We start from the raw sequence: 19,522 nt of genomic DNA, 5'->3' as shown, positions 1-19,522 counted from the left end.
AAGAAACAGTAGTTAGTATTAGATTCCTTACCTTAGAATATCCCCAGGCGTCAGTCTGGATCCGGAAACTTTTGCGTAGCAGTACCCCTGCGCGTCGGTAGGCGTCGTCTGCAGGCGTCCCCTGCGGCTCCGCGTCCGTCGTCGGCGTCGTGCGCCGTGATGACGTCGCTGGAGTATATAGACGCCGCCTCCGCGCGCTGACGTCAGTTCTTTGCACACAGCTTTTCCGCGCCAGAACACGCAGAGCCATGTGAGAACCAACACTGGTGCCATTAGAAACTAGGGCCCTGAAAGGGATGTCCTTAACCCTAGGTATCAGTTCGCAGAACGGGGAGGATGGGTGGGGCGGTAAGGAATCTAATACTAACTACTGTTTCTTACAGATATACCGAAGGTAAGTAACTTGTTCATCTGAAAGAAACAGGTTAGTATTAGATTCCTTACCTTAGAATAGATACCCCAGCAATACCAACCCCGGTGGTGGGTCTGCGAACCAATACAATCCTACACCAGAAAGTCCTGGAGGACCGAACGGCCAAAGAAGCCATCCCTCCGGACTTGACTGTTCAGGCAGTAGTGCCTCGCAAAGGTGTGCAGCGAGGCCCACGTAGCCGCCTGGCAAATGTCCTGCAAAGGGACTCCCCGGTTCAGGGCAGTAGTAGCCGCCGTGGCCCGAGTGGAATGGGCTCTCAGCCCAACAGGAGGCTCCTTCCGAGCCAAAGAGTAGCACGCTTTGATGCACAGGACGACCCACCGAGAGATGGTCCGTTTCTGTACCACCCTTCCCTTCTTCTCACCCACGTAGCCAACAAACAGTTGGTCATCCACCCGGAACTGGCGTGTGCGATCCATATAAAATGAAAGCGCACGTTTTGGGTCCAGACGATGGAGCCGCTCCTCATCTTTTGAAGGATGCGGAGGCGGGAAGAAGGAGGGTAAGGTGATGGACTGCCCGATGTGAAAAGCAGAAACTACTTTGGGCAGGAAAGAAGGTCTAGTCCTCAGAACCACCTTGTCTAGATGAATGGACATGAAAGGAGGTTTGACAGAAAGAGCCTGGAGCTCACTCACTCTCCTGGCAGAGGTGATAGCAACCAGGAAGGCCGTCTTTAAAGTCAGGAGACGGAGAGGACAGGAATGAAGCGGCTCAAAGGGAGCGCACATCAAGAAAGTCAGAACCAGGTTCAAGTCCCACTGAGGCATCACGAACGGAACAGGTGGATACATGTGCGTGATGCCCTTCAAGAATCTCGTTACAATAGGGGACTTGAACAAAGATGGCTGATCAGGTAGCCTCAAGAAGGCGGAAAGGGCAGAAAGGTAGCCCTTGATAGTGCCCAGAGCAGAGCCCTGCTGGGCAAGAGAGAGAAGAAAGAGGAGAACCTCGGAGAGAGGGGCAGAAAGGGGACCCACAGCCTTTGCTGTGCACCATGCCACAAATCTGTTCCACCGGCAGGCGTATACCGACTTTGTGGAGGGACGCCTGGCTGCCAGAATCACATTACAGACTTCAGGAGGCAAGTCAAATGGCCTCAACTGTCGCCGCTCAATCTCCACGCATGGAGGTGGAGACTGGACAGGTTCGGGTGGAGGACCGTCCCCTGCTGCTGCGACAGAAGGTCCTCCTGAAGGGGCAGGCGGATCGAGGGACCGACTGACATGCTGAGTAGCTCGGGATACCAGTACCTTCGAGCCCAGTCCGGAGCCACAAGGATAACTTGGGCCCGGTCGCGCCTGATCTTCTTCAGCACTCTGGGCAGAAGTGGTATAGGCGGAAAGGCGTACAACAGACCGCAACTCCACTCGCGCCGAAAGGCGTCGCCGTGCGAGTGCCGTCTTGGAAACTCCAACGCGCAGAACTGATGACATTGCGCGTTCTCTTCTGTGGCGAATAGATCTAACCAAGGCTCTCCCCATTGCAGAAAGAGGCCTTTCGCCACGTCCGAGTTCAGACGCCATTCGTGATCCACCGAGCACCGACGGCTGAGTTCGTCCGCCCTGGCGTTCAGAGAACCTGCCAGGTGTTGAACCATCAGAGTCACGCCCTGACGTTCCACCCATTGCGAGAGACGCAGGGCCTCCTGGCAAAGGGTCCACGACTCCACTCCGCCCTGCTTGTTGCAGTACCACATGGCGGTGGTGTTGTCCGTGAACACCTGCACTACACTCCCGTTGACAAAGGGGAGGAATGCCTTCAGTGCTAGGCGAATCGCCCGCAGCTCCAACATGTTGATATGGAGCCGGGACTCCGCCGGAGACCAGATGCCTCTGATCTCCGCCTCTCCCAAGTGGCCTCCCCAGCCCTGGAGGGACGCGTCCGTCACAACTACGTGCTCCGGTTCGGGAAGGGAGAGGGATCTGCCTCTGACCCAATCGCGGTCCGTAAGCCACCACTGCAACTGTCTCGCAGCGCCCTCCGAGATCAGGACATGGTCGGATAGGTTGCCCTGATGCTGGGCCCACTGAAACTTCAGGTCCCACTGCAGAGCCCGCATCCGCCACCGGGCGTGATGCACCAGAAGGATGCAGGAAGCCATCAGCCCCAGCAGCCGCAGCGTCAACCTGACCGAAACCCGGGATAACGGCTGAAAGAAGGGAATCAAAGCCTGTATATCCCGGACCCGCCGTTCCGGAGGATAAACCCGAAACTGCGCCGAGTCGAGAACCGCTCCGATGAAAAGGAGCTTTTGAGAGGGACACAGGTGTGATTTCGGCACATTGATGGAAAACCCCAGCTCGTGCAGGAGGTCTGCCGTCATCTGAAGGTGGTGGACGACTGTCTGGGGCGAGCCCGCCTTCAACAACCAGTCGTCGAGGTAGGGGAAGACTGAAACCCCTAACCGGCGCAGATGAGCTGCGACCACCGCCATCACTTTCGTGAACACCCGTGGGGCGCTGGTAAGGCCGAATGGGAGCACGATAAACTGAAAGTGCTCGAGGCCTACCGTGAACCGCAGGTAACGCCGGTGGGCCGGCAGGACGGGGATGTGAAAATACGCATCCTGCAAGTCCAACGCCACCATCCAGTCTTGCGGGTCTAGAGCAGCCAAGACCTGAGCCAAAGTCAACATCTTGAACTTCTCCTTCCGGAGGAAGCCGTTGACGTTCCGTAGATCCAAGATAGGACGCAGGCCCCCCTTGTCCTTCTTGGGTACCAGAAAGTAGTGGGAATAGCAACCACACCCTACTTCTGGCCCAGGAACGCGCTCGATGGCCCCCTTGGCCAAGAGGGCCGTAACTTCCTCCTGCAGAAGTGTCAAGTGGTCCCCCGACACACGGTGGTTCTGCGGTGGCATGGCTGGAGGAGTGGTCTCGAAGGGGAGGGAGTAGCCCCTTCGGACGAGCTGCAGCACCCACCTGTCCGATGTGATAGTGCGCCAGCGGGAGTGGTGATGGCGAACCCTGCCACCCACTGGCGTCACATGGGCCTGAAAGCTCGGACTAGGAGGATTTGGAGGCTGATGCTGCGGGGGGAGGTGTGGTCTGACCCCGCCGTTGTCCCCGACCGCCTCCACGGCGGAATCCACGGCCGCCACCGCGTTGAGAAGTATTCTGCGGTGCGTGGCTGGCAGCACGTGTGGGACCGCCCCTTCCGTGGCCACGAAAGGAGCGAAACGAACCCGTTTGCTGGCGCTGGGTCGAGAGACCCAAGGACTTAGCCGTGACCCTGGAGTCCTTGAAGCGCTCAAGCGCGTGGTCGGCTTTGTCGCCAAACAGGCGACTGCCATCGAACGGCATGTCCATCAAAGTATTTTGGACATCCGTCGAAAAGTTGGCAGATCTCAGCCAGGCGTGGCGACGAATCGCCACCGTCGTGGACATCGCTCTGCCCAGCGAGTCGGTCGTATCAAGGCCACACCTGATGGAATATCTCGCCGCGTCTCGGCCTTCAATCATAGCCTGGCCGAGCTTGTCCCGTACCTCCTGCGGGCATTGCGGCAGACACTCCGTGACCGTATCCCACAGAGAGTGGGTGTAGCGGCCCAAGAGGCATGCGGTGTTGCAAGACCGCAGTCCCAGACTCAGGGACGAGAAGACCTTCTTGCCATACTGGTCGTACCTCTTTGATTCCCGGTCAGATGGGCCGACGGGAATGCGGTTTGGGAAGTGGAGGCCTGGATCACCAGACTCTCAGGGGTGGGATGGGTGGACAGGAACTTAGGGTCGTCCGGACACGGACGGTGGCGTCTGGCCACGTTCCTATCAACAGGCGAACCTGAAGCGGGCCTGGACCACGTGCCCAAAAGAACGTCTGTCAAGGCTTCATTGAACGGCAGCAGAGGCTCCTGTGGGCATGACTGCGGTTTGAAGACCTCGGTGAGGATGTTAGGCCTCACTTTAGCGACGGGGAGCTCAAGGCGTAAAGCCTTGGCAGCCCTCATCAACACCACTGAATAAGCAGCCCCAGCCTCCGAAGCCACAGTAGGAGGCGAGACAAAACCAGGGTTAGGAGAATCATCCAGACCACTGGCCTCACCCAAGTCACCTGTCCAGTCCACGTCGTACTGACACTCGCGTGACAGAGGGTCCTCAGACCCCTCCCAACCCTCTCCATAATCTTCATCCTCACCATATTCTGAGTCAACGATGTAGACCGGCTCCACGGGGCCAATGGGCCCCATCGGCGCCGGACTCGGCGTCGGGCGACGCCGGTCCGACTCCGCGTCCGGAGTAGGAAAGGGAGTGGGGGTGGCGCCGCCCGGAGCCGGCGCCGGAGCCCCGACGCCGGCCGGATCCGGCGACAGAGTCGCAGCGCCGCGCGGAGGCGGCACCATGGGTTGCCCCGATGGAATCGGCGCCGGAGAGGCCGGAGGACCAGCCGGCGTCGACCCCGAAGGGCCCAGCGACGCCGGGGCCGGAGCACCCGAACCGCTCGGGCCCCCGGATGGGACCACCGGGCCCGCAGGCGCCGTAGGCCCCGTCGGAGGAGACAGCGCCCTCATGGCCATGAGGAACTCCTCTATCTCCTCGCGCGACGCGCCGTGCCCAGGGACCGACGGGTATGGGGCAGGCAGCATCGGCGACCCACGCGGGGCCGGGGCTACCCGAACCCCCGGCCGCATCGCACGAGCGTCGGGGGTGCGATGACGACGCCCCGACTTCTTGTGTTTCTTACCTGAGGAACCGGAGGAATGGTGACGACTTCCGGAGCGCTCGTGGCGGCTCCGCGACCGTTCTCTCGACCGCTCCCTCGACCTCCGGCCGGACCGGGACCGCTCTCGACGCGGGGCCGACACCCGGAGCTCGAGAAGCTTGCGGGACCGCTCCCGTCTAGCCTTAGTCGTCAAGGCCCGGCAGTCGACGCAGGACTCCACGTCGTGGTCCGCGCCCAGGCACCGGAGGCAGAGTCGATGGTGGTCGGTGACCGACATCGTGCGATCACACCCGTCACAGTTCTTAAAACCGGGCATCCTACCGGCACCTTAAGAGTTAGAGTTATCAAAAAACTTTGGTCAAAGACCGGAGTACTGCTCTTCGGATCTGCGCTAACTGGCGCGGAAAAAAGAAGAACTGACGTCAGCGCGTAGGCGGCGTCTATATACTCCAGCGACGTCATCACGGCGCACGACGCCGACGACGGACGCGGAGCCGCAGGGGACGCCTGCAGACGACGCCTACCGACGCGCAGGGGTACTGCTACGCAAAAGTTTCCGGATCCAGACTGACGCCTGGGGATATTCTAAGGTAAGGAATCTAATACTAACCTGTTTCTTTCAGATAGATATTTGCGTGGGGCTGTTGATCTTGATGTGGGGATAGGTGGGGTACTCGGGTAAAAATCATAAAGATCCCAAACGGAAATGGAGCCATCATTTTCATGGGGCTGGGAGGATCTTAAGTAGGGGGCTATGTGCCTGTCCCTAAATTTAACTAGAACTAGGTCCCCGGGAATTTCTTTAGATGATGACCCTAGCCAGCCCACCCTTCTAACGCTCAGGATGCCACCGTTTTTATTGGGTGGGAGGGGTCTATTTTTTGATAGCCAAAACAGGACTTTATGAAATAGGTCCTGATGGCTTTCAGGTTTCCCGTGGATGGGTGCAGGTACTCCTGCAAGAACAAGCACAAAGGGGGCGGCTTCTGGAGGCAAATCTATACAAGCTGCTCTGTTAGGTTCTGCTCTAGTAGCAGAAAAATTAGATAACACTGGGTTACGAGGAATTTTGGTGGCAATTGGAGATTTTCTCTTAGGCGGTCGTCGATCGGTTTGGACATTTTTTGTGGCATTGATTACAGATGTATGGGCGGTTTTAGTAACGGTATTAGGTAAGCAGTTGTGGGATTGACTTACAGTTGGGGCAGTTTTTATAGTGAGAGGCACTTTTGGGACAGTAGGGAAAGTGGAACGGTTAGGTGTAACAATCTTTGCAGGTGGGAAAGAATTGGTTTTAATAATAGTCTCTAGGCTTTTCAACCTATCCCCTAAAATGTTGATTTGGTCAAGCAGGGGTGATATTACAGATCTTAACATCAATTCGAAGTGGGGCAATAGTTGTAGATGGGGGGATGCTACCTCGTTCTCCAAAGTTCCAGTGTGCACCTTGGATGAAACAGGATCAATGGCAAGCGACGAGGCTTCTGTCTCGCAATCACTAGCCCCGTCGTGATTCCTTTTCGCACACTGGCCCTGCGTCAGTCCAACAACCTGGCTGCTATCCTCCTTGGGTGATAGGGGTGGATCGCAAGATTTATCTGCGCGAGGGTCGATAGAGCCTTTTACAGGGGAAGGGGCTATAACTTGAATAAAATTAGTCCCGCACAATGCATTTAATTCCTCCCAATAAGACACTTTTTCTGAACTGACAGAGGGTTGTGGGAGGGTTTGAATTGGATCTAGGAGTTGACAACAATCATCAGAATCTGTATCACTGATAGTGATAAGGGTCATATGGCTCTGAGTGAACGTGTCCAATTCCTGGCCCGGGCGTCCCTTTTGAAAGAAGATTGGATAGGCCCCCTTTGATGTAATAATTTATGTAATGTGGCTATGTTGATAAAACGAAATGTCCTTAAGTCTTCTGCAAACGAGAATAGGCACTGTACCTTCTTTAGCGGGAATGCCAAGGGGTCTTGCCCGTCCCCGTCCTCCTTGTGCCGCTGAGGGCCACAGAGGGCCCGCCCTTAGCCCCGGGCGCCGACCCGCGCCCGATCCTGCGACGCGGGGGCTCGCGCTGGCCTTAAGCGCACCTCCGGGGGCGGGACAGGATGCGCGCCTTCCTAGGCGCAAGCGGTGCTGGGAAATGTAGTTCCCGATCTGCTGCCTCGCCGCGATGGTCGGGAAGCGGCAGGCAGCAGGGAGTCAGAGAGCCCGGTGGCAGCAATCCAGCAGCGGTCAGGCTGCGTCAATCCTTGAACCCAGGTGGAGACCTCCCCAGGTCAGTGTTAGTGGCGAGCCAGGTCTCTGCTGAAGAGCAGACATCTCCCCAACCCAGAAGCGATGCTTCAGTCACCACTGTGAGCTCTAGGTGTGGTAAGGAGAAGGACTGCCGCTAACTCAATCACAGATCCACAGCCACCACTGCATATCTTTTGGAGTCTCCATTGAAATCCGGATCAGACCGGAAGGATTCCCGGGATGCTGTGCCTACTGGGCCGTCAGAACCCACTGCAGAGCATGCATATACCATCTGGTGTGCTTGACTAGGGGGATGCGGGCAGCGATGAGTCCCAGCAGACTCCGTCATCCTCAATGAGACGGAGGACAGAGGTTGAAACATTGGGGTCATAGCTTGAATGTCCTGGACCCTCCTCTCCAGGGAATAGGCAAAAACCTTCATTGTGTCCAGAATGGCTCAGATGAAAGGAAGCAACATTTCGAAGGAGTTCGGTTTGGCTTCAACACATGGAACCCAAAAGAAGTCAGGAGGTTTGCCACAGTCGGAAGGTAGTTGATAACTACCTTGGGCGAGCCGGACTTCATCAACCGGTCATCGAGGTATGGGAAGACTGGAACCTTGAACTCCAAAGAGGTGCTAGTATATTTAATCCCAATGAACACTTTTCGGGAACCGATTTGTCCAAAGCTACTGCCTGCCATGTTAAAGGGGCTTGTGGGGTACAGCAGCTGGGGGAGCAGAGAACTGGGCGAAAAGGCTTGGGTGATTGTTACACGTGCTGTGACTATTGGTGATATTGGAAGCCCCTACCACTGCCACGAAGGGGGCGAAACTGCTGGTGCGACTGGCAAGGAGGAGCATATAGGCCAGCCAATTTGCCGTGGCTCTGCGGACCTTGGAGAGCCCCTGAAAAGGCAGGAACCATTAAACGGCATGTTCATAAGACTGGCCTGAAAGTCTCCTGAAAAGCCAGTGGATCTCACAAGGTGTACTTGCGAATGGCAACACTGGTGCCTATAGCCCTACCACGGGAGTCAGTAGTATTCAGTCCACTGCGGATGGTGTACTTGGCCACATCACAATCATCACACATGGTCTAGGAAAGTATGAATCAGGTTTCTTCCAGGACCATCTGCAATACTTAGGCAAGGAGCACCAAAAGGCGTGAGAGTAGTAGCCTAAGAAGCAGCTACAACGCTTACCAAAAGTCTCTACCCTCTTCGATTAGGTGTCGGAGGGAGCAATAGGAAACGAGTATGGTTTTACTCCACTGGACGAAGCCTGCCCCACAATGCTCTCAGGTGTATAGGGTGCAGGGTGAAGAAAGCTGGATCCCCCAAAGCAGGTCGATGGCGTCTGGGGATCTCAATAAAACAACAGGTGGGCCTGAGCAGGGTTTGGTCTGACTACCTAAAAGCTCATCAGTAGGCGTCTCACTAAATAGGAATAGGGTCTCAGAACTCGGGCCAGGCTTTCTAGTTGGAAGTTTTAGAACCTCCGCTGGCATTTTGCATAACCATAGCAAAGGATGCGCTGTCTTCTATGGCAAGCCCAGAGGTGGGACAGTGAGGCAGGCACAGACTCCCGCCACATATTCTTTTTTTAAAATTGATTTTTCAAGAGTCCCATGGTCCGACACGGGCGCCACGCTGACTCCAGCAAGAGTCCTGCATGACTGTGCTGAACACACAAAAAAAAAATATATATATATATATATATATATATATATATTCACTGAAAAAAACAAAGGTTACAGGGACATTATAGTTAGGAGATAGAATTTTTTTTAAACTTAGAAATTCACTTAAAAAAAACATTACAGGGAAGTTATAATTATGTTCAGATTTTACACACCATAAAACCTTAGAGATTTCGTTGTTATAATTATCTCAAGAAACTATAACTAAAGCCCTCTCCATACACAGTTTTCTCATCAATAATTTTATTGCAAACACTGCAGTGATATTATCAATGATGTCAAAGAAGATATCATGACTGATGCAATATGTGGGGCAATTAGCAGTGCATGGCGAGGGCGTGAGTTATAGTTACTGTAGTGGAGGCAGGGTCCTGCTTGTGCTCATTGCTACGTTAGCATAGGCTTATTAGAAGTTTAAACGCCATTTTACCTTTTTGCTGCTTTTGCACATAACACTACATGTAACTGTTGTTGTAAGTTAGGCTGCGTGAAACTTCACATGAGAATGGCTTGTTTTACATATCACTAGACTTACATATCGACCTTAGTCTGCACAGTGAGTGCTGAAGCCTCCAAGGTTATCATAACAATGTTAGGTGTTGTTCGGGCTGATGCTCTAGACACAACATGAACGCAGCTGCAGCTAGCTGAAATTCTGGCGCCTTTAATATTACAGTGCATGCATGATTTGAGCACTTGCAGAAAATACGTTTCCAGAGAGAGAGAGAGAGAGAGAAAGCTTTTGCATATCCTGATGTGATTCACCTCTGCTGATCTTTGAGGTATGGGGTTCCCCATTCAAGCCTAAGAGACCTTCTAATATTATTTAAAGCATAGCTCCTAGCTAGGGAGGGTGGCATACAAGGCACTAGAGGACCTGTTTCCACTATCATTATAATATGTTTTCTCCCTTTGTATTTTATGGAATTGTAACAATGCTGATCGTATTATTTTTAATCATATGCCTGCTTATGTTAGCAAAAATACTGCATCTTAGAGCACGTTGGTAAAATAAACATCTTATCGTGCCTCTTTTTACCCATGTTGTGGACTGGTATGAGAATATAACGAAAGAGTGTTCTTGATTCCCACCATTCCTGAGTGCAGCCTAAGTTGTATGTTCTGGGTTGTCTAATCATTGGTACCTTTGCTATAGGACGAAGAGCTAATGAGACACTGATGCTAGTCGGTTAGGGGGTTCTAGGTACTACAGTGAGTTTTTTGGTCACTGAGGTCCTGGGTCTCTGTGCACAGTCTGTGTATGAGCAGAATCCCTGCAACATGACCTTAGGGCATGAGTTCTACTTTCTGCGGCCAACCCCCATGCAACCAACCCATGCAGCCTTTGGCCATGCGTAGTGGGGTGTTGGCCATAGGGCCTGTCCCTGTGGCCAACATTCCAAAGGCAGCCAACCTGCGGGCCCCTGGGTGTGTAAGTGGCTGTGTGGGTCTATGACAGGGTTTGCCACTAGATGTATGAGTGTGTACGTGGATGTATGATTGTCTAAGTGGGTGTATGAGTGCCTGTGTGGGTCTATGAGTAGATGTATGAGTAGTTCTCTGGGTCTGTGTGTGGGTGGGTGAGTGAGTGAGTGGATGTATGGGTGTGTGAGTGGTTGTGTGGTCGTGTAAGTGGCTGTGTGCATGTGTGGTTGGTGTATGAGTGGGTGTGTGCATGGTTATGTGGGTCTGTGAGTAGGTGAATCAGTGGCTTTGCTCTATAGGTGTGTGAGTCGGTGTTTGAGTGGTTGTGTGGGTCTATAAGTGGGTGTGTACATACATGGCTGTGTGAGCATATGTGTGGGTCTATGAGTGGGTGTGTGAGTGATTCTCTAGGTCTCAGAGTGGATGTGTGAGGGACTGTATGGGTGTGTGAGTTGGTGCATGGATGTGTGACTGGTTGTGTGAGTGTGTGTGAGTGGGTGTATGTGTTTTTTTAATTGTGGTCTGGAACCATGGATCTGCCACAGATATACACGGGGGCACGCTGACCGCCACAGTGGATCCATGGATCCTCGTGTGCTAAAAAGAAATCCACAATTTTCTACCCACGAGGGGTCCCTCATAGACCATTCCATCAGTTCCATGGGATCAGGATACTTTATATCCCATTTATACTTTATTTCCATGTCTCCCTCGGAAACATGTCTCAGTTCTCAGGTAGTAGCCAGCCAATCATAGCATTGCTCTTGGCGCGTGGATCCGCAGATCCACCACGGTGTATCCGGATCTCTAGATATACATAAATCTTTTTTCTTGGCTAACTCCAAAACTACTTAACAGACTTACACCAAATTACAACAAGCATCTGCAATGCAATAGGTCTTGCATTTACGAGAGTTTGAGCTATGTGTATCGTAAATGACAATAGCCTAAATTCTCGCAAATGCGAGACCTACTGCATTGCAAATAGTTTTTGATTCTAAGAGCCCCATGCCGCACTTGCATGTTAATAGATGCTGCGCCCCTTTCTTTAGACAAACAGAGTCTGAAGAAAGGGGGGTGGCCGCCATTAAAGTGAAAGCGCGGTATGGGGCGCTGTTACAAAAAAGCATTTGTTTGAAGAACTAAACTAAAGGCGTAGCCACCTTTGAGGCATGCCATAAATAAAAGAAAGCGTGAGGAGAGAGCGTGTCCTGCCTGCTGGAAAACACTGAAACTAAATAGTGCTCGGGGGTGTAATTAAAGCCTACGAAGTAACAACAGATTAAGAGGGCCAGTCCTTATGGGAGGTTACTAGATGAGACAAGGCAGTACTAAAGAGGGACTACTAAGCCTATTGACCAATGAAGAGCTATAGTTTACAAAGGACAATTAAACAAGCCAATGAAAAATCTGGGCGGAGAGTTCCGGAGCTTCAAGTCCATACCTGAATACAGCATGCATTGCAGAGCAGCGCATGCGCTGTCCAGGCTCGATCTAAAAAGCACTCGTGCTGGTCCAAGATCTAGCTTTTTGCCAAGTTTGGTGTAGCTCCGTTCAGCGGTTCAGGCTGTAGTCATGTCTAAAATCCTAGTGGGAAAAACGTATTTTGGGATCCCCTGTTTTTTCAGGGCCCGCTTTACGAATCACCCCCAAAACGTTCCAGACAGCAGCTGAAGTGACTGGCACACTAGTTTAGAACATTTGTGAAGATTTGTCTTATGGTGCCAAAGGTACTAGCAAAACGAAAAATAATTTTCCTATAGAAACTAGGTCTTGAACTATAACTACCTACTGGCATACATCAGTAGGTAATATAAATATATATATATATATAAACCACCCCTAGGGCCAACATTTATTATAAATATTTTTATTTATGTATTGGCCTGGGGGTTCCCCTAAGATCCTCTCACCAGAAGGGTAAGGGGTCAGAGTATCCCTGCCTAATCCCCCTTCTATGTGTTGTGCATTTATTTTTCAGGGCTATGCCCCAGAGTCCTGTAACGGCGGCCGCATCATTACTCTACAGGTTGAGGCAAAGCAATTCCAGCTCTCAGTCTTGCAGGACCATTCTTGGTACCAAAGGCCCAAGCAATCAAAATATCACAATGCTTTTTTTTGGTCAATTTTAACTATGGAATTCCAGTGGGAGGTCCATGAGAGTCCCGCAGCACTAGATATTGCTATTTTTTCACCTTAAGTTCTCTAAAGCGACTGAACAGATGTATACCAAATTACAAAGAGCACTCTGAGTAAATATCAAGCTTTCTACCACATTTGGTGTAGTTCTGTTCAGCCCCTTTTTAATATATCAGTCTAATTTTCCCAAAAGAAACTGCATGGTGAAAAAAGTGTTTTAAGACCCCCATTTTCTCAGCCCTCGCTTGCCAGATCACCCTAAAACTTTCCAGTACTGAGCTAAGGTAAGATGAACTTCTTTTTGTTAAGTTTTGTGAAGATTCCTCAAAAGACGCCAAGTTACTAGAAAAACAAGAAACACTTTTTCTACAGAAACTTTGACTCATATACAACTACAGATTGATGACCACCACTGTGTAATATATGTATACAAGTATATATATATATATATATATATATATATATATATATATATATATATATACATATACACACACACACACACATATTTGCCTTTGTCAAAGTCGATTTGTTCAAAAGTGAAGTGCATTTAAATAAATGGCTGAAAACTTCACCCTGTTTGGAAAAAAATGCAGTCTTTCTTGTGCCTGACTTCTTCCACTTGCAATGTTGTAGATATAGCTGCCTGTAACAGGGTCAGGCTTAGGCTAGATCCACTGCTGGGGAGAAGGAAGGAATACAGGTGATGAGAGGCTAAGGACTGTGGAAGCTGACAGGGCCAAAGAGGGGAACCAAATAATGGTGTTCTATCTGACATCTAATATAGTGATCCTGATATGTGGGTTCAGAGCTTTGCCAATCTGGTTAGGGGAATACGACAGGGGAATAAGAAAGGGGTATGTTGGGGGGGAGAGAGATCCAGACTGATCAAAGAGAAGCTGGTTGAATAAGGGTACCAACTGGTGGCTGAAGTCACAAAAGACAATTGGGAGGATGTATGCACTGCAAGACTGGGACATGGTCCTAGAAGAGGTTCCAGTGGCATTCCGGGTATGGCAGTAAAGTACCCTTTTGAGGACTTTCAATGAAACAAGAATAGGGCAAGCAATATGTTGAAGGGGGCATGAAGCCGTCTTAGGATGGAGATCGCAAGGAAGTGAACTATTTGTAGACCACTTAGACTACCTAAAAAGAGTTTCACTGGGTGACACAGTATGCATGGAATCAAGTGGTGTGTCATTATCATCCCGGTTTTAGCGATTGTGATAAGATGAAGGGAAAGAAAGGAGGTGAGAGTCAAAGTAGGCTGTGACAATGGTGCTTTTGTTGCAAACTGATGTGACACTCCATACGCACTGCAAGTCAGCCTCTGTGATTTGTTGACATTTTGTGAAATTGGGGGTCTTCTAAATGTTTAGAAATGAAGCGATAATGAGGTTTTTGAAAATAAATATTTAAATAAAATCATTACTAGTAATAATATTGATGGAACGTGAAGAGTATGCATATTAACGTGAATAGTTTAAATAGGTAACTTTATCAATTTAACTATGACTGGTGAACTAAATAGCAATATTAATACTGCAACAATGATAATACTAGAACTCTAGTAGTTCTAATAATCAAATTATTGTAAATAATAATTTGATTAACAAATAGATACTACTATTACTAATAATAATAAGGATAATATTGCCCATTTATATTTATTTTTGGCGTTATACACAGTCAGTGAAATACAAACCAGCTATATATCAAGATAGGCTTCCAATGAAAGGCAGACGATACATCATCTTTATTGAGACCTTTATGCAACTTATCAGCTTTCTGAGGCAAAAGGTCCATTTATTGGGAGGACTTCACAAAATAAGCATAAGAGACCTTACTCCATACCTGGTCCTTGTATTGGTCTGCGTTGCGCCTTTCCTCCTCCACTTGCAGGAGGACCTCCTTTAGTCTCTTCTCAGCACGACGTACTAGCTTGTTGGATATGATTCGTTCCCTAGTTTGGATGGAGAGCACAGACAAGATCAATGTAAAGACAAGGAGAATAAATACTGTAAAGCTGTTTCAAAGATGGATTTATCCAAACAGACTGCAATGACCTTAATGAACCCATTACTGTCTAGGGAAAATGGCATTTGCCACTCTTCTCCTAACATAACCAATTGCTATTATTGTGTTAATCAAGAGGTCTTATCTAGTGGACTTTTTGGGTACCTAATCTCTGGGCTCAATATTTTCTTCTCCATATGATAAACCTTAAAGAGATACAAAAAAAGAAAATCTCAATTTCCCTGTAAGAAGCTGTTCATAATGTGTAGTGTTATAGAATCACACACTGCATACTCCTGCCATCTAGTGTAGCAAGTTGTTTGTCTTCAAAGAAGATTTCTGAGTCATGAGATGTGCTGTGACTCCTCCCTTGGTCCACAATGCACGTCGGCGACAACTCAAACTCTGATCATTATTCACATTGCTGATGAGATTGTTTTTCACACAGGTGGTGAGAAAGAGAAGTTAGAACACTTGGTAATGCTCTTTCTGGTAGATTCTCTACCTAACCGCATATCCCTCACCTCAGAATTCTAATCAGTCGCAAGATGGATACGAAAATATTTTCTCTCTCAATGTTCCTAGGTGGCACCATGCAGCGCGGTGCTGACTCCATACCACCCTGGAGGTGACAGGGGAGAGACAGAAATAGTCTGTGCCATCAGTTTATTGCTTGTCTGTTTCCGTGCCTTCAGACATGGTAAACAATCGGTACTATAAGGGTGCAGATTCCTAACTTGAAACCTTTTCGCTGTTCAGTATGGGGAGGTGCGAAGGCTGTGAGAAATCTATATTCAGAGTATCAACCAGAAACATTATTCTGGACTAGGTTGGAGAGTTTCCCGTGAAGCGTAGCCCGCTGAGACTTCCAGTTCCTGCACAGAGTCCACATGTACCATTGGGCATACTTCGACAGCAGGATGCAGGAGGCCATCAGGCCAAGCAGCCTCAGAATCAGTCACATCAAAATTCAGGATAGAGGTTGAACATTAATATCATAGCCCAAATGTCCTGGACTTTCGGCTTCAGAGGGTAGGTGCAGAACTGCACCATGCTCAGAATACCTTACATGAAGGAAGCGTCTGAGAAGGAGTCAGGTGTGACTTCAGCATGTTGATAGTGGACCACAGTGAATGCCGGAGGTTGGCCGTAGTCTGGAGGTGGTTGACAAACTGCCTGGGGCGAGCCTGCCTTAGCAGCCAGTGTTCAAGGTAGAGGAAGACTGGGACCTCTGACATCCAAAGGTGAGCTTCAACTACCACCATCACTTTTATGAACACCCAAAGGGGGGCACTGGTGAGGCCAAAAGGGAGCACAGCAAATTGGAAATGCTTGTGACCTGCAGGTAAAGGCTGTGGACTCACAGAATGTGAATGTGAAAATAAGTGTCTTGCCAGTACAATACTGCCATCCAGTCCCCAGGGTCCTTGACAGGAAAGACCTGAGCCAATGATAGCCTTTTGAATTCCTCTTTCTTCAGGAAGGCAGTGAGGGGGCACAGATTTAGGATGTGGTGGAGGCCTCAAATGTGTTATTTGCACCAGAAAGTAGCGTGATAGCAATCACGTCATACTTCTGGCACTCTCTCGATAGCTTCTTTGGCCAATAGAACCTCCACCTCCTGAGGGAGCAAGAAGAGATGGTCCTTGATCAGCTGTTCTGGGGATGGTGGTAACGTAGGAGGGGTTTCCACAAAGGGAAGCACATAACCCCTCTGCAAAATTTGGAGCAACCACTTGTGGAACGTGATTTCGGACCATTTGGGCAGGTGCTGTCTGATCCTGTCTCCAATGGGATGTTTGTGCTGGGTGAAGGGCTGACTAAAGTGGCCTGGAGGCTGGGGCAGCTAGAGGTGTGGGGGACTAGACAGCATGCTGGAACTGTCTCCTGCGCCCTCTGTGGGATCCGCGACCCCAGCCAGAAAATGACTAGGTAGTATTCTGGGCAGGCAGGTTGGGCTGGTATTGTGCACATAGGGTCCCTGGCCGTGACCACAAAAGGGACGAAAGGATTGTTGCTGTGGTCATGAAATCCGAGAGAGGCCCAAGGATCTAGTGGTTAGAAGGTTTTGCGAAACCGCTTGAGCGTCGTGTCTGAATTTTTTGCCAAATGGGGGAAGTCACAGAAGGACATGTCAATCAAGGAGGTTTTGACATTGCCTAAAAAGTCAGCGAAATGCAACCAAGCATAGCAGCCAAGTGCCAAAGTAAAAGCTGAGACCCTGCAGAAGGAGTCTGTGCTGCGCAGTCTGCACCTGATGAAGAACGTAGCTGCATCCTGACCATCCACATGTGCTTGGTTCAGCATGGTTTGGCACTCTTCAGGGAACATAGGCAGCAGCTGTGCAAATGAGTTCCAAAAAGCATGGGAATATCGGCACAAGAGACATGTGGTGTTCACCAACTGCAAGGCCAAGCTGGTGGAAGGGAAGGTTCTCTTCCCAAAGGTGTCCAGCCTCTTGGTTTCCCTGTCCAGAGGAGGGAACGTTTAGATTGACCTTGGATGTGGAGGCCTGCACAACCTGGACTTCAGGGGAGGGATGCAGGAAGAGGAAGGCTGGGTCTTCTGAAGCGGGACAATGTCGACGGGCGATCATGCACTGCACAGGAGTCCCTGTGCAAAGTTTCACCAAGACCACCAGAAGAACGTCCGTGAAGGCCACATCAAAGGGGAGCAATGGCTCGACAGAGATTACCAGTGGGTGAAGCACATCCATTAACACATTAGTCTTGACCTCAACTACTGGCAGTTCGAGATGCAGGATCTCTGCTGGTCTATGTACCACTGTGTCAAAGGATGCACCTTTCTCAAAACCGGGCCCGGAGGGGACAGCATGCCAGAGTCAGGGGACGTATCAAGACCCCTCGTATATCCGAGCTCCTCATACCAGTTGTCAGCTTGGTTGACGTTCTCCTCCTCAAAGGCTCCATACCCCTCTTCATCTAGCCCCATACCCCTCTTCATCTACCCCCATCTTCGGTTAACTAAGGCTAGCAAAGTCCTGCTGTAGATAAGGCCTGGACAGCCCTGGAGTTAATGCCAAGCGGCATTGGGGTGGCACTATCTCGGAGTAAGGAATCGCAATGGGCTTGTCATTCAGCAGCACTGGGTGTTGTGTAGAACGGGGCTGGGGTGGGTGGAGGCACCCTTGGCAGTGTCAGACCAAATCCAGGAACACATTTAGAGGGCTGGCTGGCTTCTGGTATGAACCCCCCACCCCCGGGCTAACCCAGCAGATGCACCTCTCAGCGCATCAGAGGAACTTGAAGGCCCAAAGGTGGTGTGCATTGTATCGTAGAACACTTAACTGAGCACGGGTCGCTCCCACTTCGGGGAAGTCAGAGAAGTGTGGAGCGAGACCCACCGCTGCCTCGGCAGGTGTAGTGTGTAAGTGGGGCTTCGAAGCACAGTGTTTGGAAGGAGAAGCCAATGAACGTTTTGACTTTTTCTCTTGTGCTTCTTGGACCTACCCAACTTTGAGAAGAACATTTTGGAGTGGAAAAAAGATCGGCTGCTAGAACGACTCAGAGAGCGTCCCCAAGATCTCCCTTGGGAGCGGAACCAGGGACGAAGCAGAGCTTTTTTCTGGCACACAGGCAGGAGCTTCATGGCCCGCACCAGAGACAGATCAAGTTGGGATCAAACATAGATACCTGTCTGTGACATTCCCCAAGAGATTTAAACCTTTAGGTTTGTTAGACCGAAATGCCCCAAGCAAACCAGAATACGTCACTGCAGAAATAAAGAAACTGATGTCAGTGCATCAGGGTGGTGCCTATGTAGGCACTGCGCACATAGTTTCTGACAGGGACAACGCCGACGCGGAGCCAATCGTTTCTATCTACCAGCGCGCAGTGAGGTTGCTCATGATTTTCTGGATTTAATATGAAACCTGGGGAATATTTTAAGGAGAGGAATCTGCAGTTAGAAGTTTCTATCAGAAATGTGTAGCTGTAGATGAACATGCTCTGCATTGACTGTACATCATTTCCCTCCATACATAATGGATAGCGAGGAGATGATGAAGAGGTCTGGAACAATGTCTTTAAACCAACCACAGCGTTCTAGTAAGTGAAGATGTCCACACAGTGGTGTTTGGCAAAAGTGCATGGTGTTGAGTAGGTGGCTGCTTTACAGATGTCAGCTGTAGATCATTCCTTAAGAACGCTATAGCTGCCCCTTTCTTTGGGGCAGTGTGACTTGGGATGTGAGGAGGTACAGGTAAGACTCTTATCTTTGTGTTAGCAAGTTTGGATGTACTAATAGAGTAGTTGCCCAAGTCAGGATTAACCGAAAAAGGAATTGGGATGCACATGCAGTCCTACCAGGGATACGTCTGTCAGCGAAGCACTGATAGGATCTTCGGCATGGGCTTCAGTGGTGCTTTGTGCAACAACTTTGGTTGTGACGTGGGTGCCCGAAACCCTTAGACTCAATAGGGCTCGATAGCAACAAGGAACAGCGCATTTTGATGGAAGCTTGGTCTATTCTGAAGCCTTCTTTTGATGCTAACTGGAGCCCTGAGTCAGCACAGCAGTCTCTTTTTTCAGTGCTCAGGGCTTAATGCCTGACTCATGCGAAAGCAGTGCTGTCCCTCGCCGTGGGACACTTTAGGCAATCTTGGTTTGGTTGCATGGCTTTCAGAGACTGGTGTATTACTTACGACCTTAGTCATATTCTAAGTTTGTGGGTCACTGGTCTTCTGCGTTGGTTCGACTTCCTCCTCTTTCTTGCATTTTGACTCGCACAAGGACATGGTCCTTGGGCTGGGATTCCAGATGCATCTCCATCATTGCATTCGTCATTGCCAAATGAATCATCTTCTTAAAAAATGTCCAGAGTTTTGGAGGATATCTGTTGGTGCATTTAACTGTGTCCACAGTGCCAAGATCGTCTTCGACGGACA

At 50.1% G+C, this 19,522-nt stretch overlaps 1 protein-coding gene across 3 annotated transcripts in view; it reads right to left on the bottom strand.

The window, feature by feature from the left end:
* Positions 1-19,522, bottom strand: part of LOC144770399 (uncharacterized) — a 643,183-nt gene that overhangs the window by 32,648 nt on the left and 591,013 nt on the right. For all 3 annotated transcript variants that reach the window (XM_078654899.1, XM_078654900.1, XM_078654898.1), the window contains exon 40: positions 14,455-14,563. In XM_078654899.1, the coding sequence (XP_078511025.1) occupies positions 14,455-14,563 (109 nt within the window). The remainder of the gene's footprint in view (positions 1-14,454; positions 14,564-19,522) is intronic.

The sequence above is a fragment of the Lissotriton helveticus genome, chromosome 7 (genome assembly GCF_964261635.1).
Source record: "Lissotriton helveticus chromosome 7, aLisHel1.1, whole genome shotgun sequence".
In the NCBI taxonomy this organism is placed as follows: Eukaryota; Metazoa; Chordata; class Amphibia; order Caudata; family Salamandridae; genus Lissotriton; species Lissotriton helveticus.
Note: the sequence above shows the minus strand (reverse complement) of the source record. Positions and strands in the feature narration are given on the sequence as shown.